General features: G+C 49.7%; 8 protein-coding genes across 8 annotated transcripts; 3 read left to right on the plus strand and 5 right to left on the minus strand.

Moving 5' to 3' along the window:
• Window positions 1-983: 983 nt before the first annotated feature.
• N7509_005560 (MFS transporter) lies at window positions 984-2,979 on the plus strand (the record flags this gene model as incomplete). The annotated part of the gene is made up of 3 exons (XM_056630197.1): window positions 984-1,267; window positions 1,351-2,251; window positions 2,314-2,979. The coding sequence occupies 3 exons, from the start codon at window positions 984-986 to the stop codon at window positions 2,977-2,979; spliced, it is 1,851 nt and encodes a 616-aa protein (XP_056489499.1).
• Window positions 2,980-3,203: 224 nt separating this feature from the next.
• N7509_005561 (uncharacterized protein) lies at window positions 3,204-4,378 on the minus strand (the record flags this gene model as incomplete). The annotated part of the gene is made up of 2 exons (XM_056630198.1): window positions 3,204-3,939; window positions 3,993-4,378. 2 exons carry the CDS (start codon window positions 4,376-4,378, stop codon window positions 3,204-3,206), a joined length of 1,122 nt encoding a protein of 373 aa, XP_056489500.1.
• Window positions 4,379-5,115: 737 nt separating this feature from the next.
• N7509_005562 (general substrate transporter) lies at window positions 5,116-6,859 on the minus strand (the record flags this gene model as incomplete). The annotated part of the gene is made up of 5 exons (XM_056630199.1): window positions 5,116-5,380; window positions 5,449-5,691; window positions 5,752-6,367; window positions 6,427-6,570; window positions 6,631-6,859. The coding sequence occupies 5 exons, from the start codon at window positions 6,857-6,859 to the stop codon at window positions 5,116-5,118; spliced, it is 1,497 nt and encodes a 498-aa protein (XP_056489501.1).
• Window positions 6,860-7,497: 638 nt separating this feature from the next.
• On the minus strand, window positions 7,498-9,586 carry N7509_005563 (uncharacterized protein; the record flags this gene model as incomplete). The annotated part of the gene is made up of 2 exons (XM_056630200.1): window positions 7,498-7,608; window positions 7,721-9,586. 2 exons carry the CDS (start codon window positions 9,584-9,586, stop codon window positions 7,498-7,500), a joined length of 1,977 nt encoding a protein of 658 aa, XP_056489502.1.
• Window positions 9,587-9,775: 189 nt separating this feature from the next.
• Window positions 9,776-11,303, minus strand: N7509_005564 (GDP-Man:Man(1)GlcNAc(2)-PP-dolichol alpha-1,3-mannosyltransferase; the record flags this gene model as incomplete). Its single annotated transcript, XM_056630201.1, has 2 exons — window positions 9,776-10,383; window positions 10,448-11,303. 2 exons carry the CDS (start codon window positions 11,301-11,303, stop codon window positions 9,776-9,778), a joined length of 1,464 nt encoding a protein of 487 aa, XP_056489503.1.
• A 3,784-nt stretch (window positions 11,304-15,087) lies between these two features.
• Window positions 15,088-16,095, plus strand: N7509_005565 (uncharacterized protein; the record flags this gene model as incomplete). Its single annotated transcript, XM_056630202.1, has 1 exon — window positions 15,088-16,095. One exon carries the CDS (start codon window positions 15,088-15,090, stop codon window positions 16,093-16,095), a length of 1,008 nt encoding a protein of 335 aa, XP_056489504.1.
• A 952-nt stretch (window positions 16,096-17,047) lies between these two features.
• N7509_005566 (uncharacterized protein) lies at window positions 17,048-22,494 on the minus strand (the record flags this gene model as incomplete). The annotated part of the gene is made up of 5 exons (XM_056630203.1): window positions 17,048-19,530; window positions 19,596-21,579; window positions 21,637-21,818; window positions 21,890-22,213; window positions 22,338-22,494. The coding sequence occupies 5 exons, from the start codon at window positions 22,492-22,494 to the stop codon at window positions 17,048-17,050; spliced, it is 5,130 nt and encodes a 1,709-aa protein (XP_056489505.1).
• Window positions 22,495-23,694: 1,200 nt separating this feature from the next.
• Window positions 23,695-24,072, plus strand: N7509_005567 (uncharacterized protein; the record flags this gene model as incomplete). The annotated part of the gene is made up of 2 exons (XM_056630204.1): window positions 23,695-23,744; window positions 23,928-24,072. The coding sequence occupies 2 exons, from the start codon at window positions 23,695-23,697 to the stop codon at window positions 24,070-24,072; spliced, it is 195 nt and encodes a 64-aa protein (XP_056489506.1).
• Between the last annotated feature and the right edge of the window lie 3,021 nt (window positions 24,073-27,093).

Below are 27,093 nucleotides of genomic sequence, written 5' to 3' on the forward strand. Positions count from 1 at the left end.
GGCGTGTATGAGATTAGCCAGCTTTTTGATTCCCTCCCGGTTCACTTCTCGGCCTTGTTTTATTTGAAAATATCCCAAACTGGGTTGATTCTTTTCAGGTTCGGGTCTGATTTTCATTTCAATTTGTTGGGTGGCCGATGCGATCATGGCCCATTGGTGTTTTTGTTGTATATGGATATTCTCTTTCTCAGTCTAGACACTAAAATCTATACCTTTCAATAGTTACGTTGGGACTTTTACTTTAGACATCACTGTAATACTATATGATACCGTGGCGTTGCAAAAGTTTTGAAACCTCCGATTGCCCACCACTATCGACCGCCTTCTAATGGCAGACTAGTAGCTACCTAAGATGGAATAGAGTAGCTACCCTATTCCATCTTACTGTAGGTAGCTGCTTGTGCCCCTTGGGAAGGCAGAGATCAGAGCGGTCAACAGGCGGTTTCAAACTTTTGCAACACTACTGTATCTATTCAAAGTTCTCCAAGTGTAGTGAGTCTTTCAGCAAGGCGGAATACTCGCCCGCTTACTAAAATAGCACCTTTCCTAATCGGGAATCTTCAGCCTCAGGCTGAGATCACGTCTTTGACCACTTCACGTCATTTAGAATTATTGAACACAAGCATTGTTGCACATAACAACTCCTCTGAATCCAGCGATACTTCCCACGCTACTCACATTCCCCATTCCCAAGACTTCGTGCCTCCAGTTGAATGACGTAAGGGTGGAGTCAGGACAACACAGCAACTGATCCACCCAGCTGACACGGCCGCTTATCATTCGAGCTCTCCGCAAGGGAGCTCAGCTACCACTTGCCGAGGGACCTCCGAGAGGCGCTTGACCTGACGAACCCCGCCAGGCCGTGAGTCAGGCCGCGATATAAACCCCCCAGAGCGAAGCTTTGAGAACCTTTCCCCACATCTTTGATAATCGGCATCGAAACAACCCATACACCGAGGGGTTGCGGCTGTGGTTGACACACGATGACGAGCTCCGAAAGGCAGGCCGATTCGGCCATCGATAAGCGGGACTTCGATGCGAACCGGCCCCTACTTCATGACGGAGCTGAGGGCGAACATGGACAGCCGAGTCCGCAGTACAGAAATTCTCGATCGGGCTCACATCGCTCTCGACTTTCGCGCGACAGTGCCAATAGCGATGATGGGCTCTTGACCGATGTTGTGGAGGGTATTGTCGAGCGTGACCGTCGGATTATGCATAGGGAGGTCGTAAGGGTGGTTAGCTTTGCTTGGGGAGTCGTTACATGGTATGCAGTGCTCTACAGGCTACTGTTTCTGAAGCACATTCCGTCTGTTGCTTGCTGCTAACATTTACTCTTTGCGCATTTAGCCTGGGTGCAGGTAGCATCACCGCGTTCTCTCTTTACGGACATCTACTGCTCACACGACTTCACTACACACAACTTCGGGTCAACGCGGTCTCCATCGCGGCCGAGATAGCGATGTACCTCCTGGTCCCGTTGTTCGGGTTCCTATGCGATCGATACAGCCCGTCACCCTTGTCTTTGGGCTCGGGCATCATGTTCGGTGTCGGATACCTGCTTGCTGCGTTCACGTATAAGAAGGGCCCACCTTCTGATGTCGGTGGTGATGGGTGGCCATTCTGGGTCATGCTCGTGGCCTTCATCCTTATCGGCATGGGGACAAGTTGCATGTATCTTTCTGCTGTAGCGACGTGCGCCAAAAACTATGGTCGTGGAAAGCATAAGGGAATAATGCTGGCTATTCCAATCGCAGCATTTGGACTGAGCGGAATGTGGCAGAGCCAGATTGGAACTTATATTCTCTATGAGCGCAATGCTGATGGCAGCCATGGTGATGTGGATGTGTTCCGCTACTTCCTTTTCCTGGGAATTCTTCTCCTAGTGACCGGTTTCATCGGAACTTTCCTGCTACGTATTGTTGATGAGGAGGAGGAAAGATACATTGATGAGACTGTCGAAGAATTGGAGCGCAGTGGGCTACTGGAGGAGAGTGACTTTTTCAGGCCTCGTCATGAAGTGAGGGCTGCTGCTGAATACGGCACATTTTCTTCAGATGCGGACGAGACGGGCTCAATGACAAATTCAGAGGACGAACGAGAGGAAAGAAAACGCGAAGAAGAAGAGCGCCGCAAAAAGAATTGGCTTCTTAATTATGAGACGCGTGCCTTTCTCCAGGATCCCACCATGTGGTGGCTGGCTGCAGGGTTCTTCCTTGTCACGGGCCCTGGAGAATCCTACATTAACAATGTGAGTAAACCTATAAAGATTTCTAATATCTATCTGGACTTCATTCTGACGAAAGCAAACAGCTCGGAACTATCATCCCAACACTTACTCCGCCAACCTACGCCCCGGAAGCCGCTCCACCGGCGGGTCTTCCATCAACACATGTCAGCACAGTCGCTCTAACTTCAACAATCGCTCGACTCCTCACTGGATCTCTGTCTGACTTCTTCGCACCACCCGCATTGCATCTCCTCCCTTCAATCCCAGAAGGCAGTCGTCATCGATCGGAAATTGCATCAGACGACAAGCGCACAACCCTATCGAGAATGACCTTCCTCCTCCCATCAGCACTCATCCTCTCAATCGGCTATCTCATACTATCCACCCCACTCCCTCTCGAGCAGCCATCCATATTCCACCTAACCACCGCCTTTGTCGGTTTTGGATACGGCAGTGCATTCTCCCTCACGCCAATTCTCATCTCAGCCGTATGGGGCGTGGAGAACTTTGCCACAAATTGGGGCATTGTTGCCATGATGCCGGCCCTTGGCGCAGCACTTTGGGGTGTCATATATTCGACCGCCTACCAACAAGCCGTAGACAGTGGCTCCGGATCTGCCGACGGACAGTGTCATGGCTGGCGCTGCTTTGGAGTTTGGGCGGTGGGTTGCACAGTCAGTGTCTGGATTGCTATTGCGGCTTGGTTAGCTGCCTGGCGGGGCTGGAAACGCCGCGGTATTGTTGTTTAGGCATATTTGGGATTTCTAGAATAATTTTCGGTTATCTATACTTAAAAACCATCAACAGGAATTTTGATAGGATGACATAAATTAGTAGCAAATATTTGCCATTTTCATGAAATTTTGGGTATCTTGTGATAGCTAAATATCTGGCATAGCCGATAGCAATTGGCTTTCAAGCTACATACGCTTCTGAGACTACCGAAGCCAAAGCGCAAGAATCCGGCTTTCCGTTAGCGTGCTCCTTGGACATTCTCTTTACCGGACGGTGGCGGGGAACGAATAGGAAGAGCGGTCGGACGGGCTGGTTTCAAGATGTTGCAACTGGAAACGTGCGCGATGAACTTGTACGCCGTATCATTCCTGGGCATCATAGTCCAGACTTCAATGGGGACAGTTAAAAGCACGAGACCAGAGCCTTGAAATGCGCCTTCAACGACCACATCGGTGGAAAGAATGCCCTTGGGGATATTTTGGGTTAGCCATGCAGACCACTGAGCAGGATCTTGTTGAACATCCCCCCGAACTTTCACGCTGATCAAAACTCGGTAGCTGTTTTGTTCCATGCTTCTCGTAATTCTCTGAGAGTCCATAGATCGACCGATTGTGACACTGCAAGATCCGGTCTTCGGGACATGGACTGGGCAGGCTCCAATTCGATTAGTTTGAGCGTGGCGGAAGATTTGACTGTAAATCGCGGCGAATGTCGGAGGCCGACCTCCTAGACTATTAAGTGTATCGATCAAAATTTTCGTGAACGAGAATCTGGGATCCGCTGTCGCATTTTGTTCCCAAGCACGCGCCGCCATGAATTCCGCCCCATCATAGTGGCGTAATGCCCCAGTGCCTCCAGAACAGCAATCGAAAATGTAGCACGAATGACCTGAGTACTGCTCAATAGGCCGTCGGATCGACCACCAGTCAATCTTAGGACCCAGCAACATGCCAGAATGATGATCTGAGCGACCCCTGTGATTTGTTAGTTAATATCAGGACGAAGAGAAAAGAGATTGATAGCTCACGCTAAGTTCCACTCTGTGACGTGTAAACCAACAACATCTGCATGGCCTGAGTAGACGAAGATTCTGAGAACATCATCCCCTTGACGTTCTCGAGACCAGTCACACAAGCGATTCATAAGTTTGAGGTGTGACTCAACCAGCGGAATTTTGAAAGATGTTGTCTGAAAGCCATATTTGTTTCGGAAAGTCCTAAGGAGATCTGATTCGAGCTGTTGAACATTCATTTTATCGTTTTCCCAGTGGAATGCGATGACATGAGTCACTCTGTACGGTCTGAATTGCATAGCATGATTGACCGAGTCTCTTACTTCGCGTATGAACTGTTGAGTTACCTTCTCAGGCGTCTTAGCCAGGAACGCAGGAGGCGGGTGTAGTGAGTCCGACATAGCTTTTGAGTGTTGAAGGTGAAGGTGAAGGTAAAGGTGAAGGTGAAGGTGAAGGTGAAGGTGAAGGTGAAGGTGAAGGTGAAGGTGAAGGTGAAGGTGAAGGTGAAGGTGAAGGTGAAGGTGAAGGTAAAGGTGAAGGTGAAGGTGAAGGTGAAGGTGAAGGTAAAAGTGAAGGTAAAGGTAAAGGTGAAGGTAAAGGTGAAGGTAAAGGTGAAGGTGAAGGTGAAGGTAAAGGATAGGATAGGAACTATCTAAAGCTACTACTAGTATAGAAGTATGTGGTGGATGCGGCATGACTCAGCACCCTCGAGCCTGAATAGTTAGTATCAGCTCAGTATGTGTACGTACGGTGCTCTATACATTATACTACTTTGGTATCCTATCTAGTTAAAAGACTAAAAGTTAAACACTCAGTACCCTAATTGTTGAGATCAAATGATTTAGATCGGTACTGAATCACTTCGCTAGAGGAGTGGTGGAGCCGTGGGGTAAGGAATAATAGTCACCGTGAACACCAGAGGTCCGCTGGTAGTATTTTTGGGACTCTGCCGTACTGCAAAAAACATTGAGTCAATTGTGGCTATTTAGTTCGATTTGACGACATATAGTATTCAATAAGAACATATTCTGGGTTCTATTCAAGGATGTTCCACCCCATTAAGTACTAGTAGTAGAGACTCTATCACTTCACTGGAAACCTCCAGGGCTAAGATCCAAGTGCGTCTGTGAACTCGAGTCTATTTCGAAATCTCAGTCACAGTTGTTGCCTCTTCTTCTCTTGCCAATGTATCAAATTCCTTGGTCTTCTCGTCGCTTGTAGAGGCAAATTGAGCGTCAATATCTTCCAGCTCCATACGGCGTGTTTCAGGCATGAAGAAATATCCAAACAGGAATGCCACAGCCGAAAGAGATCCATAGATGAAACCGAGTTTTCCACCCAGATAGACATGGCCGGGGGTGTCAGCCGTCTCCATGTATGGGTATGAGAAAGTCACAGCGAATCTGCAGGGACTAGTTAGCGTGACTCCCAAATAAGAAGATAATTCAAAAAGGAAAGGGGTTCCGCTTACTCGGTGATCAATTTCACGAAATACGCAATTTGAAGAGTCATTTCTCGCAAAGGCGAGGAAGGTAGCTCCGCGCCAATTACATATGTAAGAGGTGCCCAGCCAAGAGACCAGCTGAAGCTGAAGATCATAAGCATGGCCACGATTCCTTGTTTGGCGGATGTGTTGCTCGCATCCGCTGTTCCGAGACCACCCATAGTCATGAGAGCTCCAGTCTGGAAGATGGAACTTATGTGGAACAGGGCCCTAGATTCGGAGTCAGTATGCCGTGTAAATAAAATGAGGAAATGGTTGGACTAATCGTACCTTCGACCGACAACATCAATCAGAGAGGCCGAAATGATAATGGCACCGATATCAACAGCATTAGTACCAAGCGTGACACTGAATGGGTTGATTGACTTCAGCTGCTTCACGAAGAGAGTTCCGTACTGCGAAGCAAAAGCTTGACCGGTAGCCTGCTGGAAAAAGTTTGACATCACGACGACAAATGTGCGCAGGCGGTTGGGTTTCGTGAATAGATCACTGAAGCTCTTCTTCTGTAGCTGCTCGGAGACCTTCAAGGAGAGGAGATCGAATTCAGTTCGGAGTTCTTCCTCGGGAATGTTCTTAGGCTTGAGCTTTCTGAGAGCCTCAAATGCCTCGGGCTCCCGGTCACGGAGAAGTAGCCAGCGAGGTGACTCGGCAATGAACCACACGAGACAGATCACAATCGATGGAACGACGAGCAATAGTCCGAATGGAATTCTCCAGGCGGCGTTTGACTCGATGGTCTTGGTTCCTCGTGTGATAGATGTCACGATGAGACCTCCGACCTTGATGGCCAACCAGTATAACACACTAACTCCACCACGGTTTCTGGCCGGAGCGATTTCAGACAGAGTTGTTGGGATAACGGCCAATTGCATGCCTAGATAGATGTCTATAGGATAAAAGAGTCAGTCTCGCCTCGACTAGTCGGGTCATGAATTGTAGACTTACAGTGCAAGGCTCGACCAGCCTGGATCTGGGCTTGTGTCGTAGAACTGATTACAACAGAAGCACTGCCCAAAGCATAGATGCTCATAACAAAAACACACATTCGACGACCATATGTATTGCTCACCCATCCACCGAGAAAAACACCTGGAAGATAGTTAGATCTGAGATAAGAACCCTGTGAGAAAGGAGAGCTGGAGCACTAACCGATAATTTGACCACCGGCTTTGACACTATTATAGAGAGACGTGAACAAAGGCTCCAATGCCCATTCTCCTGTCGATTCATCATAAGCACCGAATTGACGAGTGAACGAGTCCATCGCCTGACACGAAGCAAAAGCCTGATCACTGAACCCATAGTTGAAAGCCGAGACAACCAACAAAGTCGTCGAAAAGAACAACATCGGGCTCACGCCCCATCTCTCAAAGAGCATTTTAACAGGAAGAAAAAAATGAAACTCTATCCCAGAAAAACGAGTGATGGGGATGGTGGAAACTTTATCAATCAAATCGATCAAATCAATCTGATAATCAAGCGAGAGGAGAGGGCGGAAAATCTCAGAATAGCTCGGGCTGACGACCAGCCATGGTCCCACTTCGCTTTTCTCTCCCTGCCGCACAATACCTGCTTGTGTACGGAGTATTCGCGGAGCTATTTTGCGCGGGACCAGCGGTTCATTACGCTAGTTCAGCCTTACAGCCCTAAGAGGCCGGCTAAGCTTTGCCAGGGGATTTAGGGGATTTGGTGGCGACTGCTCGGCAAATCGCGCCGGGCCTGGCGACGAAAAATGGATCAAATGGATCACGGGCTCCACAATCCCGATGATCGGTCCGAAGGCAACATCATTACCGGCAATTGAATACGGAGGACGTGTTTTTAAAGAGAGAGAGAGAAAGAGACAGGGAAGGGCGCGGAAGGCCATATTTGCATATTGGGGACGTGTATCATGATATTCATGCTGATCAACTTCTATCTCCTCCGTTGGGAGTATGAAATGAACTTCGTGCACCAAATTGTTTCTAGCCCGAATGGACCCGGGATGAAGGGTCTATGGTACTAGCCTTCAAGTGGCTAGACGTCTGTTGATGTGGGATCAAGACCTGTAAATACTTTGTACAGCCGCTTACTGGCTGCGGGGCCGACACGGGAGTTGGTGGTGCCGCCGTTCTTGTTAGCGGATTTCTAGGACATGTCAGCGATATTCCAGAGCTTATGAGCAGCGTGATGGTCGAATCAACGTAATAGGGGTGCATGAAATCAAAAGCAAGGAAGAGGGGGAAAATAGGGGACATACCATGACATTCTCGAGCATCGTGGGCCCGCGCGTCCGCATGTTTCTAACCAGGTCGGTTACGCTAGGGTACTGCCCCGCAATACCATAAGCCATAGGAGCAGTGACACGGTTCACCTCTTGAAGCATTTTAACGAAGGTATCCTGCTTATCTTCGCCCGTCTTGACCTGGCCCACATCCATGCAGAATGCAGCATCGTTTCCGTTGGATCGCTGCTGTCGATACGGAATGGTTGAGATATGTTCGGTAAAATTCTTGATCCATTCGGCCGATTCGGACGGCGTGTTGGTGTGATGGATGAGAGACGCATGGGTTACCTGCAGCTCCAAAAGGGCATCCTCAATGGTGTCATCATCGACTGGTGGGGTGGTCTCGGGTTTGTTTTTCTTTTTCCGACCACGAGAGGATGCAGTTGAGGTTTGGGTACTGGTTGGCTCGTATTGTCGAAGTACTTCCGCTTGGTATGCTCGATTCCGTGAGTTTCGATTCTTGCGCATCCAGCCCATGAGACCCTCAATCAGGTAAATGACTGTACATTCTGGGTGGGCACTTTTGATCTTGAGAACATGAAGTTCCAATGATTCTCTTTCTTCGCCATCCGGGGACGGAATGACCATATCCACAAAATCCTGCGCCGGTACCAAGCATAGGACATGTTTCTCATCCTGGATGTAAAACGGACAGGGTTCCCAGTGACCAGCATCCTCGTTGAATCGGGCATTCATCTTCCGGCGCCATTTGACCATATGCGGAATGGGGCCAGTAAAGAAATGATGATCAACCCCGAGCCGTTTCATGAACTCAATTGTCTGATTTCCCACGGCACCTTTCTCGAATGATGAGGCCATATCAAGAATCATCTCCGGTGTGGAGTCCTTCTTATCCACCTTCAGCTTGTTGACCTCCGAGATGTCGGCTTCCAGCTGTTTTTGCTTTGCCTTGTCTTCCTTGAGCTGTTTCTTTCTGTCCTTTTCAATTTCTTTCTCCAGCTCTCGCTGTACTTTAGCATCCGCCCTAGCTTTTGCTTTTGCCTCTTTCTCTTGAGTTGTAAGCTTGCTCGTCTTTTTGGCAGGGCGTTTCGGTTGCGCTGGCTCCCCCATATCGTCAGATAGATCTAGGCCCATCATATCGTCGTTCTTTGGTTTTCGAGATCGCGGGCCTGTCTTTTGGTGGGATACGGTTCCACTTCGTTTGCTGGTGGTGCTCAGGTTTGACAACAGCACAGCGGTTTTGCTGGAAAATACACCAGTAGAACCGGATGTTCCCGTTTCCGTTTCCTGGAACTCCGTTACATCTGTAAATTCCGGCAGCCCAGCAAACGGATCACTGAATTCCTCTACTTCCTCCAGCCTACCAACACGGGACGCATCTTTGCATTGCGGCTTCAGATCATCTTCTCCATCCAAGGTTATTATATCGGAGAACTCGCAAACTGCACCTCGTGATCGAGCAGGCAGTTTCGATTTTGGCAGTGGCAGAGGTTGAGAGGAATTCCAGGTAATTGGATCCGAGTCTTCGACATTTCCGACGGGCTGTTGTCGTGTGGCGGGGTTGTTCGAGGGGGGCAGGCCAAAATCCTCGTCCGAGAACAAGAAAGATGGAACGCGGTCGGGGATCGTAGTTTCACTGGTCGATGTAGTCTTTCGCAGTGGCGACCGCCTTTCATTGCTCACTCGACGCTTCTTGGTTGGCTTGTCGAATATGTCGTCGTAATTAAATAGCGAAACGTCGATCGAATCAGACGAAACCGTGCCTATGTTGGATAACCCTCGCGAAGGGAGTGGACGCGTCGTCTGCCGCTCATTTTGGGGTCGCGGCTTTTCCGGCAACGGCGGATCCGAGGAAATAAGGTCAATGACCTCGGGCATGATGAGATGTGTCGAAACGTCGAAGTGGGCGACGCGGAGGAACGCGACGTCACGAAGTCAGGTGATCGAGGCCCGCCGATCTACACCGATGCGGCAAGTCGGAACTATGCAATTATGAGGGAGAATTGAATTGATTGGAATGAAATAGTGGACAGGAGAAAAAGGGTATAAATTGGAAGGTGAATTAAATTACAGAGCGCGAAGCAAGAGAGCCACAGCCAGAGCAAACAGCGACCCGAGAAGAGCAAGCATAGCAAACACCTGCTGCCACCCGTGGAAGGGACGCCGATTGGCAGTCAACATCGTCGAGATTTCCTCTTCCAAACGATCTCCCATGGCCGTGAGGGAGAATTCCTTCTCGGCTCGGACCTTACCAGCGGCTGCCATTGCCTCAACCTCTTTTTCACTCATGCCATAGAGCACTTTATCCATCACCGCTGTCCACTCATCAATCGCATGTGCATCTCGGAGCCAGCCCGTAACACCCTCAACGATCGTTTCCAATGGCCCACCAGTGTTCGATGCCAGTACAGGAAGCCCGGCATGCATCGCTTCAACAGGAACAATACCAAAATGTTCGTTAATCGGGGTGTAGAGAAGGAGTTTGGATTGTGCGAGGAGGGTATCTTTGAAAGTAGTGGGAACGGAAAGAAGGAAGAGGACATCGATTTCGTCAGGAATAGACAGGGCAGAGACAACAGTCTTCGATGTCGCGGTTTGTAATCCCAAGCCAGTGGCAAGGTCATCAAGTTCCTGGTGGTACTGAACGTTTTCCTGGACACGATTGTCGTAGCCGCCTGGTATTGTTGTTTAGAAAGCTTACGTGAAGGAAGACAGGTGTGAAGGGGTAATTGAACTCACCAGCAACTACCAATCGCGTCCCCTTTCGCTTCTCTGCGCCTAGTCCGTGATAGGCACGAACTGCCAAAGCCATGTCCTTCTTGCGCTCGAAGCGATTAATGCTCAGCAGAATCTTCTTGCCGCCCCAAAGCGGGCCACTTTCCGTCTTCTCGGGTGTAATCTTCGCATCTGTATCGACACAGGGATAGACAACTTCCACATCTCCCAATAGGTCGGGCCCAAAAACATCCCGCACAACGCCCCGTGAGAAATTGGAGTTCGCAACGACCCGATCTGACGCGCTGAGTGCCCATCCCTCAAACCAGTCAAAGGGATATCTGTACAGAACCTTCGCCAGTCGAAGAAGCGACCCACCTTCATTGCGCCGCGCAAGTAATTGGTCGGGGAAATGGCAGTAGAAGAGGATACGCTGGGTGCGGGATTTGCGAGGTTGGCTGAAGGTTTTCAAGATGGGAACGCATGCGGGCAGCTGATCGACTATGAAAATGTCATCCTGAATATGGTTGTTGTCGGTAGTGGGGTCATTCTTTGTCGTTGAACTGCTCGGTTGGTCTCTGGACCCCAGTTCGGAGAGGAGTGACGCGGTGAGGTGAAGCTGGCGCAACGAAGCCATGAGGATGTGTAGGCGACCAAATACGTGTGCTGGGAAGATGGTGTTTCCGCGCACGCGTACATCGAGTGTACCATCGCGCGCTTCCTCAAAACAATGGCTTTTGTCGCAATGCGAGGTATAGATTGTCACGCGGTGACCGCGATTTTGCAGGGCCAACGCGACGTCGATGATCAATCGCTCTGCACCACCAATACCTAGATCAGGGTGAATGATCACCACATTAGAGGGCGCGAGACCCGACATGGCTGTGGTGTTTGGAGACTTCTGACGTGGTGAGCTGCGAAGCTGCAATCAAGCCACGTTGGAGGGAGACGTCATCAGATCTGCTTACTCATCAAGGAGCTGCTGTCGGGCATATCTATACAGCAAAAGTTTGAAACCCCATATTGCCCACCATGATTTACCGCCTACTAATGGTAAACTAGTAGCTAAGCATCTAGTCCCCGATTAGAAGGCGGAGACAAGAACAGTCAACATGGGGTTTCAAACTTTTGCAACGCAACTGTATGTAGTAGCTGCTGAGATCTTACCCTGATATAGAAAAGTGGGGCCGCGTGAGATAACTATATCGAGTGTAAACTATTAGATTTTGGTTAGGAAAGAGAAACCGGTAAATACTTTTGAACCAGAATGTTTCAAATGGCGTCAAGTTGTGCAGGGTCTAACCACGATTTTGATCTTGGACCCCCTCTTCCCCCCCCAACTCGCAGATCGAACTTGAATTTATATTACGAACTCTGAACTCTGAGGGGCCTCCTGCTGTGAATTGTGATAGCGTGTCACTGGGATTTAAGGTATATCAGCTATTTACAGAACTGCCCGCTTGAGCAAAACACGAAAAACAATCAATACTTATTTTCTACTAACTTCAATCTTAATGAAATTCACCACTTTGCTCTAATCCAGAGGACGTACGGCCTCATTAACATTTTAGCATTTTCCATTAGGGTAATCATTTGATCTGTTCTTATCAGCCCGCACTTTTCCTCCTCCTTCGCTCACCCATCATGGACAGTCACCCTCCCTGAATTCAGCTTCCTTCTCATATAAAAAGAGAACAGGGCAGGTGTTAACCGTGCGGCGAGATTATTGCCGCGCTCCAGATAAAGCTGCTTGCTAACCAGAGAATACACTGGCATTAATGCCAGTGGTGCGAACAACCATATGAGTAGACCTCTGAAATATCATGATTTTAATACATTATGCCTGAATCTTCCGAAACAGTAAAGGTATCAGATGACATTATCAATCGTACATAAATTTGCGCAAGGTCAAGCCGCGGGGAGTTCCAACCGAATGGAAAAATATTCCTGCCGATTTCAAACCCGAGTCTTCACTAATGCAGTCCACCTGTGCTCAAGGGGCATATAAGGACACTGTCGAAGTGGAGGATCTTGCGGCGCCGGTTCAAACCACCGGGAGAAATCCGGTGAAGGAAACCTAGACTTATTACCTTTCGGGGTTCCAAGGCCCACAGAAACCAGTCTCCAGTCATCCCATATAAATAGGCCCATTTGATGACATGTTTTCACATTGCGCAACGGGGGGTGATGCACTATACGACGCTGTGTACGGTATCGATTCAACCATACTGCCGTCCCAGGTGATCTGGAGAGAGATCTTGGACTGCGGCCCCAAACTGACTCTAGGGATTGGTTGTTCGGATGGCCAAACATCGTCCTTCCGGGCGGGGTTGGTGGGGTCCAAATAGGGTAATTTTGCAGACCTTTTACTTGCAAAGACTCGAATATGGGAGAAAGGTATCGTGGTGATGCGGACCCTATGATGTAAGCATCAACAGGGTCGTCTGATGGGACAACGCAAGAAGCTCCGAGATGCTTAAGTGCTTCAGCAACACAATTGGGCTCATTTGGTTTCGCGTCCACGGAAAACGCGAACGTCGGAAGTTTTTCTCTCTCTGTCGATGTCCATCCCCAACCCCTAGTGCCATCTTGCAAAGCTACTGAGCCAGAAGCATGGTAAATGTCAGATAGAATTTGTAAGCACCATAGAGCCCTATAGACACGGAATTCTTCCACCCAAGATGCCTCGGCTGTCATCTGTTGTCGCCAACCAGGGAACAAGTTTTGTTCCCACTCCGCATCCATGGCAGATTCCAACCCAATTTCGAGGTTTTCACGAAGTTTAGAGATACATGCACAAGCGAGACGCTGGATATGGGCACCCTGTCGAAGAGTTCTGTAAATCGTCTTCTCATTGAAATTCCCAAGGGAAAGTTCCGTAAATTTGGATTGAAGATCATCAAGATCTGAAAATTTGAGTCCTGGTGAGTTTATCAAGCAAGAAATTAGGAACAAACTCTCCGTTCCATCTCTAGTCATGGTAAATGATGCCAATAGTTCCTCAGTAATATCGAAAAGGTGGTGTAAGATTAAATCAGCGATCCATTTTGAGGCATGCATAAGAGAGTCAAGGCCAACAAAGTCTGCTGTGTCCTTGACGATCAGAAGTATGACTTCGGGTGGCAGTTTCTGAAATAAATCAGCAGACATTGTCATCGTTTAATAGCAGGTAGAATCGCAGGGAAGGAGCAAGTATCCAACGGACGCCAACTTGGTCGTCGGGGGGTGACTAAGAGTGCGGGAGGGGGGCCGTTTCTGGCCCCAAAAGCAGCTATTTTAAGGCGTTGATTTCACATGTCCTCATATCCTAGTAAATCTGGTATAATTACACAGAATATGACTATTCAGAAGACGTCAACATGGGAAGTACAGGTACTCACGTGCTGAGCCGCAAGGTTCGATCTTTGAATGGTTACAAAAGGCACGACTGTTTACTGAGCAGCTGATAAGCTCTGACTGCCAGTGTGCAGCACTTCGGCACTATGCAGACCTAGTGAGCAGTCAGTGCTTCTTACAAGTAACCAATTTTATACCTCTGTGCAGATCAAAAAGGGCGGAAGCCATGCCGCCCCAGTTGCAGCTAGCTGAGGGTGTGCTGCAGCTCGGCCTCGAAAATTACGGCTCATAGGGCTGAGCCAATAAGTTAAAATCCCGACCACTCGATGATTTTGAAACTTGAAATGGGGGCACGATATCCAAATCCTCCTCCTATTGGCCAAAATCATCAGATCTGTACGGCTGGTATACATAGCCGTGGAACTATATACTGCCTTTGTCTCGATAGACCAATTAGTAGCTCCGAGCCCTACTAGTACATATTGATCAGCTTCCCAAGTTATTCCCATCTCCATAAACTATAGGTTAATTTCTATTAATTGAACTTGAATACTGATAGATTAGTCCATAGCAAGGTTGTGTAAGCCAATATCCTAGGATCGGATGAGCGTATCAGCAGATCTGCCGGTGGGTATTTCTTATGCCGGGATTTCTCCAAATCTCCAAATTTCACGACAAGGAAAAATCCCTGTTCATTGAGAAACTGCGTTTATTCCGATAGCGAAGTGGATTCAGTATATAAAAACGAAATAATATATTGCATTTATAGCACGGGGTATACGTCGTAGTTCATGCATGTGTGGCTCGCGTGGCAATCCGGGGAAATTCGATCAGATAACCTAACTTGCCTGGTTGTGGAGACTGGGAGGGGGAAAGAAATTGCCGTGATATCCGAGATCTCCAACTGCGCTTGGAGTAAAGGAACAGCCCTGGGCAACACAAAGCTTTTCTTGTTCTTTACTTTTCTCCCCTCGTCCTTGATTCTCATGTGGGAGACTAGGTCCCCTGAACACAGCCATGGGAGAAGAGGAGACGAAGAACGAGGCGGCCCGCATCGCTGATCGTGAACCGGTCGCCCAACCCACTCCCTCACAAATTGAAAATGATTCGCCCCAGAAGCCCGCCAAACTGTAAGCTTTACCGCTGAAATCGTTGCTCCAAGTTCCACTCAGACCCTGCCAAGCTTTAGGTTGCAATCCACACTTGTGCAGGATACAACGTCTGGGGGAGCGTATGCGGAGAAAAAGTACCCCTACCTTCTCTACGATACTAACGCAAATAATGAAAACAGCCGTCAAGTATTCATCGTTGCGGCAGGGTTCATGACGATGTTCATGACATGCGCGATCATCTTCTCATACGGCGTGTACCAAGCCATCTACGAAGAAATGGCAGAAGACTCCGATTCACCCTTCGCGGGGACCTCGTCATCAATCCTGAGTTTAATCGGCACCCTATCAATCGCAATCATGTCCATGGGCGGCCCCTTCGTCATGACATGGGCGAAACTTTACGGCCCCCAGCCCGTCATCATGTCCGGCGGGCTTGTCTTCGGCCTCGGGTGCATTCTCGCCAGTCTGAGCCAGTATGTCTGGGAATTTGCCCTGACGCAGGGCCTCCTCGTCGGCCTGGGGACGTGCATGGCATATGTCCCCACCATGTCCGTTGTCCCGACATGGTTTGACAAGCGTCGCGGTCTGGCTATGGGTATCGTTATCTCCGGTTCTGCTTGTGGTGGTATGATCTGGCCACCTGTGCTGCGCGCCATTACCTCACACATTGGATTCCGCAATGCATTGCGTATCTCCGGCTGCTTAGTGATTTTCTTCGTACCTCTTTCTGGCTGTACGCTAGGCTGGGAGCCAAAATTTAAGAACAAAGTTTCTGGCCAGATAGCCGGGTTATCGAAGATGACCGGATGGATCAAGGTACCACTGATTGACTGGGAAGTGGCCAAAACGAAGAAATTCGTCGCACAGGCTTTGGGGTGTTTTCTGCAGTCGGCGGGTTACTCCACGCCTTTGTTCTTCTATGCGGCTTTCGCACAGTCTCTGGGTTATAGCAGTAGTATGGCGGATAATTTTATCACAATCAGCAACGCGGCTAATTTCGTTTCGCGAATTGTGATCGGATACGCAGCTGATAAATTTGGTCGTTTGAACGTGCTCTTCTTGACGACTATTATCAGCTCGGTTGTCGTGTTTGCATTCTGGTTACCTTCAACCTTTGTCGATAATACCGTGCCCCATACGGCCGCCGATGTCCTGTTTATCATCTTCGCGATATCATACGGCTCGTTCGGTGCTGCGTATATTTCGCTGTTCCTGCTAGCTTGATTGAACTTTTTGGCGTCCAGCATTTTACTTCGGTTAATGGGGCGCTGTATCTTATTCGAGGTATTGGCGCGCTACTAGGTACGCCATTGACGGGTCTGTTATTGTCTAGCCAGTCGGCGTTATCTGATTCGTCGAACTACGAGAGAGTTACGATCACCGTGGGAGTTTTGCTTTTTGCTGCAAGCATGGCGACCCTTTGGGTAAGAATCGAAGCCTCATCGGGAAAAGCTTGGAAGTGGAAACTATAGAGCGAGCCAGCGGCCACATAATGAACCAGATATTGAAATCAAGATCGCAATCAAACAGTACTATGCTACTCCTAGTATTGGATGGCCCAGTTTTCAAGCAGCACGCTATCTTTAAGTTGTCTTAGATAGAAGCCATCTAATTGATAGCACTCAATATAAAAGCTATGTTCCAGGCACAATCAAAATATGAACGAGTGGATAAAACAAGATACATGGGAAGAAGAGAAGTAAAAATGGGTTTAGGTGGGAAAGGCACCCTGGCAGCAAAAGTTTTGGATTGGTTGTCCAATCTAGAGACAGCCAACCAACGGAAAAATGTACAACGGAGATAGTATCCAGAAGTGTTCAGAAACTACCAAATCATAGAGGGGTTTGGTTCATGCGCGAGCAAGAAACCAAGAACATGTAAAAAAGAACAAAAAGAGGATGTGTATCCAACAAAACTATAGCACAGGGCAAGAAGGGAAAAAGAGGTATCGAAGATTCGAATCGACGGTGAAATAAACAAGATGTCATAATACAGGGGATTGGGGTAATATGGGGCGTAAATCAGTTAATAACGGGAGAGATAAGAAGGGGAATAAGGGGGGTATGAAACAAAGATAGGGGGGAAAATTCAATCAAGTGTACATCCGTAACCGATAGCGACAGGCGTAATAAACGCGCTTTTAGATAGTGAGGGAGGATCAAGGAAAAGAAGGGTTTTAGAAGCAGTTGAGGGTGCTCTTCTTCTTTTTCTTGTTGAGGGCGTTCATCCGTTCTTCCAATTGGGCACGCGCCGCCTCAGCCTCTTTGCGGGCACTGCGCTCTTCTTCGACGGCCTGAAGGGAAAGGCGGGCGGAGTTACGCTCCTTGCGAAGGGTGGACAGTTCGTCCTCAAGACCCCAGGCCTTCTTCTTCCAGCCCTCGCAGTCGGTCTTGACCTTGCTGCTTTGAGCTTCCAGGTCACCAAGAGCTTCCTCGAGGGTAGCGGTAAGTTGCTTCTCAGCATAGAGGTGCTTCTCAATCGTCCGGATGCGAGTTTCTTGGTCCTCAACGAGCTGGGCATTCACCAGCTCCCTGCTGGCATGGCGAGAACCGGGTGGGGAGACACTGCCAGAGGCAATAGAGGGGAGCGGAGGGAGAGGGATAGCTGGAGGAGGAGAGGGCAGGGACGCAGCAGATGAGCTCTTCCGAAGATTGGAAGTGAGGGAACTGCTTCGGTCGTGGGCACCATCCTGAGATCCGCTGTTCTTGATTTGAAGCTCCAGCTGCTCAATTCGCACTTGGTAGGTCTCAATTTCCTTCTCAAGAACAACGACTCTAGCCTTGGTATCCTCCAGGACCTGATCGCGCTCTTGCTGAATAACCGAGAGACGGTTGTGGTGTTGGTCAAAGCTGTTGGTAATCTGCTCCTCGAGTTCCTCGACCAAGCGAACGCTCTTCTCCTTCTCGAGAGTGATCTCATCAACTAGCGCCTCCTTCTTCTTGACCTGCTCGTCCTTTTGACGAAGAGTGTCCTCCAGTGTTGCGACCAAGAGAGCCAGCTCGTTAACCTTGGCATCCTGGGTGGAGCTCTTCTTTGTCAACTCCTCGACATTTACATTTTCAATTTGCTTGCGAAGATCCTCATTAGTGTCCATCAACTCCGCGTACTTCTCAGAGAAATGCTGTTTCTGGGCCAGAACATCTTGAATCTGGTCAGTCATATTCTCGGCAGTAACATCCGTGCTGAGCAGAGTTGAGACGGATCCGATGAGCTTGACCAATTCATCGCGCGAGTCAGCAATGTCCTTCTGCAAAGCCGCCATTGACCTATCATGCTCGGCATCCTTCTCGGCGATGCGAGACTCGTGCTCAGCCAGAACCGCAGCCTTGGTTCGTTCCTCCAACTCTGTCAGTTCCGTGGCATGGGAGCTCTGCAGGGATTCGAGGTCAGATTTGTGGGTATCAATGACCGACTTGTGGATAGAGATATGCTCTTCAAGCTCCGCAACTCGGGCCTGCTGGGAGTCTGCCGAGCCGCTGCCGCTCTCCTTAGCTGCAGATAGTTGCTTTTGAGCGTCGGCGTGTGATTGCTCCAAGCCAGCAATAGTAGCGATCTGGGCGGTGATGGTGGATTGATGCTGGTCAATGTCGTTCTTCAGCTTTTCCACAAGCTCCTGTTGCTTGAATCGTTCAGACTCAAGGGCCTGTGCAGCAGCTTCCCTGTCGGAAGAGCCATCCGCAGCAGCGCGCTCAGAGCGCATTGCTTCTACAGAAGCCAGGGCAGTCTCAAGTTCGGCTAGAGTTGTCGAGAGCTGTGTCTCAGACGACTGCAGAGATGTAAGGGCATTTTGGTGCTTGCCCTTCCACTCGGAAAGTTCCCCTTCCAGAGCGTCAATCTTCTTGTCTTGCTCTTCCGCGCCAGCATCCATGGCCTTAGTGGCAGACTCTTGGCTCTTTAGAAGACCCTCAAGGGTCTCCATCTCGAACAACAACTGCTTCTCGCGAGCTTCATGCGCTTGCTTAAGCTCATTGATTTGGTTCTCCTGGGCAATGATCTGATCACGTAATTGGCCGACCATACCCATGTCCACAGAGGAGCCACCTTGCAAACTCGAGCGCTCTCGGGTCAGGCCGGAAATGATAGTGGACTTCATCTCCATTTCCTTCTTCACGCTCTGGTTTTCAGCTTCGAGTGACTGCAGTCGCTCCATGCGGGTGGCCAGTTCGTGCATAGTCGCATCCAGGTGAACCTCGAAGTTTTGTAGCGTCTCCGGCTTGCTGGAGAACTCCTCATTCGCAATGGTACGCAGCGATGTCAGAGAACGGTGAGCACGGTCCACGCCGGAGAGAAGATTTTGGCTTGTCATGCGGCGGATCATCTTGAAGCCAGGAGTGGTAGGGGAGCTTGTCTTAGCGCGCTGTGCCTCGGCCTCGGCCTTAAGCTTTTCAACAAGTAGAAGAATCTCCTCATGCTCAGTCTGGAGCTGACCATACTTCTGAGTCATCAAATCCGTGCCCTCCTGATGCTCGGCAAGAACCTTGCGCATCCTGTCCAGGTCCTCAGCGTCAGATGGCGCGATGGTGGAAGGTGCCATCGGGGTGACTGGAGTCTCTGGGTTCTCAAGTTTCGAGTCATCAGATGATTCGCGCAATGCAGTCGATCCCTCGCCGAGGATAATTCCGAGGAGAGCGATTGCGAGAATGAATGTTGTGCTCCAGACTTGGCGTTCGGAGCCTTTACATCCTCTAAAAAAGAAACGGGGCGGGAGACCTCGTTCTGGACACTCGGGGCCGGATGAAGTGTTTCATCAAGCTTGTCCTGGCGCAGCGCAGCCAGTTCCTTCATGGCCTCTTCGTACTTTGATTCAAGCAACTCATAGTCCCCAAGAGCACCTTCATGGGAGAGGCGCAAGTCGAAAAGCTCCTGGGTAACAGTCTCAAGCTTGTCGGCAACAAACTGAGATTGGGCAGGGCTAGTAACAGGGTCTTCACGTAGAGCCTCCGAGCGACGGGCCTCCAATTTGCTGGTGACATTCTCCAAGACTCTCAGGTCATCGCTGGTCTCGCTGGCGGGCTGCTCAACTTCGGCTACCGATTCCTCGTCAACCTCAATAATCGGCTCGCCAAGATCCTCATCGGACTCGGGGATGGCTACTTCAACGGCTTCGTTCAGAACATCCAGGGATGGGGTGTGTCGGTGGAACTGAGTCTTAGCAGGAACGGGAGCATAGGAAGAATTGACACCGTTGGGGGCTTCGGGCTGTTCGTCAGCATTGTGGTGGCGCGAATCAAGGTCCTGAAGCAGATTATCCAGCTGCCCAAGGCCTCTCTGGCGCTGAATGACATGCTCGAGGCGGATGACCTCGCGCTGCATTAGCTCCATGTCTTGGTCAGATTCGGCCAGGCGGTCCTCCAATGTTGAGATGTATTCCTCGCAGCTAGTTTCATTTTCACGTGCGCGGCTGATCTCCTTGCGCAGCTCGGCCACGATAGCCGCATGTTTCTCCTCTCCGGTAGAGGCACCATCGAGCTTAGACTCCAGTTCATGGAGGTAGGTCTCAGTGCCCACCTCCCGATCTAAGAATTTTTGAATGCGGGACTGCAACTGTGCGTTAACAGTCTCAACATAAGTACATTTAGTCTCTCGCTCAAGCAAAGTGCTTTCAGTAGTTGCTAGAGAGGATCGCGTGTCAGACAAGGAGGACTCGAGGGCTTGGATGGTTTTCTCGTATTCGAGAACCACCTGCTCCACAGACTCGGCGAAGGAGCGCGATCGCTGCATTCGCTCAATGGACATCTTTCCATCAACAGTGGTATCATCAACCTCGCCGTTGGCGGCCTGGTTATCGTCGGCCAGATGAGAAATCAGCTTGGTATGGCGCTGGCTGAGGGCATTATAGCTCTCTTGGACGTCGAGAAGTTGGTTTTGCAGCTGAATCTCTCGCTCGTTCTTGCGGTCGCTGCGGTCAGTTGAGGTTGTGTCGCGGCGTTCTGATCCCTCTGAATTGCGGATCTGTTGTCGAAGGAATGCAACCTCGGCTTTCAAGCGTTCGATCAAAGCATGTTTGTCCCCCTCGTCGGCAACTTGTTGGATTCGGGGCTTGCTCTGGATAGCACGAGCGCGCTGGGCGTATGAAACAGTATTGAGAGTTTCGCTCAAGTGGAACTCAGCAGGGGTCACACAGGCGATCATGTAGGTATAAGCGTTGCCGCCCAGTGAATCCTGGAGAAGACGGGTGAGTTTTGAGTCACGGTACGAAACATGAGAGCCGGACTGGCGAGAAGAAAGCTGCGAAATGACTTTTCCGAGAGCCGCGAGACCAGCATTGATCGAGATACCCTCCTTTGCGCGCTCACCAGAGGCACCGGTGTTCTTCAAACGCTCACTACCAGCCAGATCGACGAAGTGGAGCTTGCTTTCAACAGTGATGGAATCACCGCCTGAGAAGGAATCAACAGGCATAGACATGCGCTTTTCTTTCGGAGAAGAAGTTGCTTGCACACCACTAGACTTCCGCTGGACGAGATTCAAGCTAAAAACAGCATGCGAGCGGGAGGATTTGGCGTTGATCGCGGTGGAATCGGTTTGGCGAATAGTGGAGCCGAAGTTCAGGGCACCGATCAGATCATCAAAGCAGTTAATATTGACCTGGTGGAGGCCTGTGAGAAGGATGCGCCCTTTGGTATCTTCGCGAATTGAAACGTTGCTGCGGTCACTGCTCCCAGTGGATTCGGGAAGAAGCAGATCGCGGAGATGTTCGTTATAGATCTGCAAACCGAGTATTAGAAAATTCCCAACGGATGGTGGAGTATGAAATCTTCATACCTCGACATAAGTCGCCTTGAGCTGCCAGTTCTTCTCCAGGTTCAGTTTCCCAAAGCTAGCGGCGGAACTCATGGAGTATCTTTGAGGGGTCCGCAGACCAGTTGAACTTGAGCCATTGCGGGTGTGTTTGGAGGGGCCATCGAGCTTCTCGAACAAAGCTTGCGCAGCACGGGGAATAATACCTAGAGATTGCGCATAGTTAGTATGCTGGTTCTCTCGCTGTCGTATTATACATCATTCGAGTCGAACATACCCATTGCCTCTGCTTGACTTTGCTCACTAGGGCCCGAGGTACCCATGGTATAGGATTTTCCGGCACCGGATTGACCGTAGGCAAGAAGGGAAACATTATATCCCTGGACGAACGAGCTTACGCTGTCATTCAGATATTCCCAAACACCATCTTGGTCAACGGTTTCAGGGAATACGCGATCGAAAACGAAGAGCTTGCGGCCTTGCGGCACATCGACGGCCAAACTGGTCGGGGCCGTGACGTGAACCATGGAGCGTTGGAATCGTTGCGGAATCAATTCGTATCCGGGATCGGTGGGTTTCAGAGGAGGTCGCACTCGGACAGCTAAGATATCGGGGATGTTAGTGATCTATTCTCCGCGTACATTCCATTATTTCCATCGATTTGGGGGGGTATGACTATTGAAAGCGATGCGCGCGTATCACATCTTGAAACAGAGACCACATACCGACTTTGACGGCGGTCTTGCCATCTTCGTCCGAGGCCCGGCTTCCACCCTGCCGACTACTCATACTCATGCGACTATTGCTGCGCGGCGTGCGCATCACCGCGCTGATGGGCCGCGGGGCGGTCCCCGTTGGTGAGGCTGGCGGTGAGGCCGTCATCGCCCTTGTCGAAACCACGTTGCGTGGGGGAAAAGGGGGAGAGGACTGTAGAAATTATCCGAGTGAAGGGTTCGCGGTCATGAGGCGTGAACAAGATCAAGGTGTGGTCTAAATTGGAGGCCGCGATTGTTAGTAACCCCTTTTAATTTTTGGTGAGGGCGGGAGTTGGGAAAGTCAATCGGTCGGGCAACGAATGAAGTGCGGGAGTTGCGGGCGCATTGAAACACGAGATTGAGGCGACGCACCTGAAGAGATCAGACAGTGTACCCCCCAACACAATATCTTGAATAAACCCCTGGAGGAGAAGGGGGATCAAGGGTGTAAAAAGCGCAACGTCTGGAGAAGACCGTGCACGAACTAATCTGCAGGCGGTTTAGCCCCGATTAAGATGAAGGAGGATTCGGTGTGTTGCTCTGTTTTTGGTGGAGACCGGGCAAGCGAGGCCTTGCAGATGCGGTCAGGGGCGACAAGTAGACCAAGTAGACCTGGTGGTAGTGGTAGTGGTAGTGGTAGTGGTAGTGAAGTGGAAGTGTGTATTGTGGAAGTTCCAGAGTGGTCAAGATACTCCGTAGTCAAAGCCGAGATGGTCAAGATCACAAAGAGTAGTCGTACCTTCCTCCTCTCCTCTCCCGTACCTGCCGCAGTTCAACCATGGGTTTCTTTATTTTCTTTTCTTTTCCGGCGGAGTACCACGTTGTCTTCTCCACTTCACTTCTTCTTGACCTATGTACGAGTATACGGAGTACTAGTACTCCGTTCTCCAGTTGAATCTTTTTCTGTCTACTCCGTAACTCTACTCCTGATCACTGCCTACCTGTACACTCCGTACCGACCTCGGTCTAGCCTCAGGGGCTGTTCGTTTCAAATGCACCTTTAGGTTATCACCCTGATGGGGCTGCCCGGGATGAACCCCCCCAATTTCCACCTGTCCACGTTCAAGGGATTTTCGATCTTCTCATTTTAATTTGATTTGGCTCGGCTGCCCAGGCGCGCAGCCATCCGGACTTGGTTTCTGTCGATCGCTGCCCTCTCTCTACCCTGATGGAGACTCCAACTCAAGGAGACGGGCCAGTCAGACCAATACGGCAGTTTCTCCTGTCATCTGGCTCCACCGTCCAGTCCAAGCTCGACACGCAATGTGGACGGCCCAGCTGAGCCGACCAGCCATTTCAATGGGGAGATCCATATCAGAGAAATTTCATGGAGAACAAGACCGAGACCAAGACCGCCGCCCAACAAGGTTCCGACGAGTACGATAGGCTCTGCATAACGTACAGAGTATTCGTGCAATGAGAGAGAGTCCTCCGAATTGCGTTTTGGTCGCTCTGAATCCCCTTGTCGATCCCATAGCAGCCACTTCACCCTTCACATGGTCCATTCCCAAAATTGAGCGTAATCGTACGACCACCCATTCCGATCCCATTCAGCTCCAGACTGTTCGGCGCCATGCAAGCCTCGCCCGACGGGGCTCCCAGTCCAGGCCAAGGAAGCTCGTACCAGTTCGAGGCTGGCTGGCGCATGATCGACAGGTTCGTGATTAAAAACGGCCGTCTCGACGCCGCCCCGCGGGCATCATGAAACAACGATGCACGAAGTATGGATCCTGGAGCTTGGGTCAAATCAAACCCTAACCATATCCATAAGCCTTGTACAATATGTATGCTCCAACTCTATCGGTCTCCTATTTGGCTTGTGTCAACCCATAGCCGTACCACGAGATGAAGGATCTAACGGCGTCCAACTTGGCTCCACTTCGTTATCAGCTAACATGCGAAAGAACATCTGACCATGCTGAACCACTCCGTGCTTCGTTTTATGGTGGCATAAGCAGATATTCCTGTACACTCGGCGCCATCTTAAACCTTTTCCATGGACCTGATACTCATGTTGCCCGCCATCGATGTCTAACCATCCATTGGGGAACCGCGTAGAAGAGAACACCCGCAAAGATACTTGTACTCGTACTCACCCGCAAACCTTCACAGATCAATAATCATAGCGGTCATAATTAAACGACCCAATTACTCCTAGGCGGGCTTTTGCGGACACTGTCCGGCAAGACCGGGTCCTCGCCGCTCCGCAATGACCAGGGGCCCACCGATTCTCGGCTTGGGAAGAAAAAGCTGGCCTCGAACCATGGTGTTTCAGATGCCGAATATCATCCATCTAGCTCCAAATAAAATTCCCGATCGCGGCAGTCTAGTCCCTGCCATGCCCTGGCTCAACCAAGTTCTCTTGTCAAGGGGACCCACTTTGCCAGATTGACACGCGGTTGGCATTTTGACGTCAACCATAGGATGCAAGCGGATAGATATCCTAGATGGGTGGTTTGTTTGTTTACGAGAAAGACGTATTATCTGTATGGCTATCGGGGAATAGATATCTACATATTGAGCAATATGGCAGGATATCGAGAAGAACTATAACCTGACGGGGTGCTTGGCCAGAATGCATTGGCATTGCTTTGGCAAACTTTGAAACCCTCGGCCTCCCACGTCGACCACTGGCAGTATATAATTTCGATAGTGATTAGAATTCAGGAAAATGGCCAGAGATTCACTAAGTAGAGACTTCGAAGACAAGTCACATTACAGCCTTGTAACCTGAATTTTAAGCCAACTAAACAGTCATCACCAGCATACGGACTAAGAACATACCCGCACCTCGGGACTCGGACATTTGGATCTCATTTCGATCTCTAAATCTACGGTATTACTGATCATATGTAGAAATACTTATGCACAAGCACTACGATAACAATCCATCACCAAGCTGACCTTCGGCCCATGAGCCGACCAGCCCCGCGGCGCCACAATGATTTCCAAGAACGCCTCCACCAAATATAGTTCAACAATCGATGCGAACCATCAGGCAAAGGCGCATATAAATGCGCCCCTTCCAACCCCAATCCACTCTTTCGCCCCCTCGCAATTCTTCATGCCCGATGTCACTCCCAATGCGTCATCCTACTCATGTGGGCTGGAGCAAGGTTGGATCAAGGCCGGACTCCGAAGTAAGGGGTAGTGCCCGTTAGCTTTTGTGATGCACCCGAATTATCGGGATTACCGGCCTGAAGATATCCCTAGAATATGAACCTTAACTCTACCACTCCGCTATAACCACCTGCAAGGTATTATTGCCAGTGCTATGCAGGTATTGGGGGAAGTTTCTGAGGCATATAATAGAGACAAGGGAGTCGTGAACCTGTCGGGGATCATATCATTGAAGAATTAGAAGGAGCAGATCAGCGAGATGTGTGAAGGACTCGAAAACACTGCGGATATATTGAACCTCTCTCAGGCTATTGCAACCTATGGAGTCACCACTGCACATCTAGCTTCGCGAAGTTGATTCATAGCCTATGTTTACAGGTCTAAAGCTAGGACCCCAAGATTGTAGTCCTACTGGTGAACATGGTCGTCGAAAAGGAATATTCTTTCGATTGCCTTATCATTTTTCATGCCGCAATATCTCATTCAAGGACTTGATCTCATTTCGAGAAGACATTTCTACTAGAGAGATTAAATCATAGTTGGTACACATATCATCTAGTCTTCATTGAAGTTCCACCTTGTCTAACAATCTGAGAACACCGTGACACACGATCGGGATGTCTTGCCTGTTAGTGACTCCGATACCAGTGGTGCCCAAGTCTGTACTTTCAATGCCTTACCACAGACTGCCTCTAATACTACTAGTGCCTAGTAAATAGTAGTATTATCCAAGTTAGCAATTTGCTCCGATGCGTAATTGGAACCTTCCTTGTCCTCAATACTATCTTCCAATGTTAGTATTCCAGGGCTTACTATTACTAGTAGTAGTATAGGGTCCACAGGTGTTCCCAAAATCTTGCTCAGGTGCCCGACTCGTATATATACTACAGTCTAGTAGTACTAGTACGACCTCTCGAAACCGTCCATTGGCAGTCCAGTACTAAGGCTAGATCAATGGGTTCAATTGTAAAATTTTACGTTCTTTAGAAAGCAGGATCTTCTATACCGAGATCCTTAAATGGAGTGACCCTCAAGCTCATGACGTTCAAGTTCTAGCGGGAAGGCGACTCCGAAAACGGGAAGCCTTTCCGAGAACTGGGGCTGCGGAGCGATGCCCCAGATTCCGTGCTGTGTCACGTAACTCGAAAAAAATGAGGAATCTGGGGACGAGGCTGGGGTAATTGAAATAAGTGCAATAACTAGGTATTAAAATTTGGCATGCTGCTGCCAAAACATTTTGATATATGCCAGTCCAGTCCCCCACGTAAGGAAGCCCTAATCGCGTCCCAGGCGATAAGCCTAAACTTCCCAAAAGGCGTCGGACTACGCAGGATACGATAAAAGTGGCCTTATCTACCTCTGAACAGGCATGCCTTTCCCTACACCAACAGAAGCTTTCTGCCGTATTGCCGCCATGGGTACTTGCTTTACCCAGCTTCGACCTAGTTTTACTGGGCGAAACTAGCACCCACGATCCACCCTGTTTGGCCTCCTACTCCCACACAATCAGGGTGAAACTATTCGACTTACCGAAATGGAAGGAGACTGTTAAGCCCCCCCGCAAAAATGGGTCCGGGGCTGCGTTCATCAATTTCCCCCGGAATGT

The sequence above is a fragment of the Penicillium cosmopolitanum genome (genome assembly GCF_028827165.1).
Source record: "Penicillium cosmopolitanum strain IBT 29677 chromosome Unknown utg000006l:49.0-5199605.0:1.0-5204138.0, whole genome shotgun sequence".
Classification (NCBI taxonomy): Eukaryota; Fungi; Ascomycota; class Eurotiomycetes; order Eurotiales; family Aspergillaceae; genus Penicillium; species Penicillium cosmopolitanum.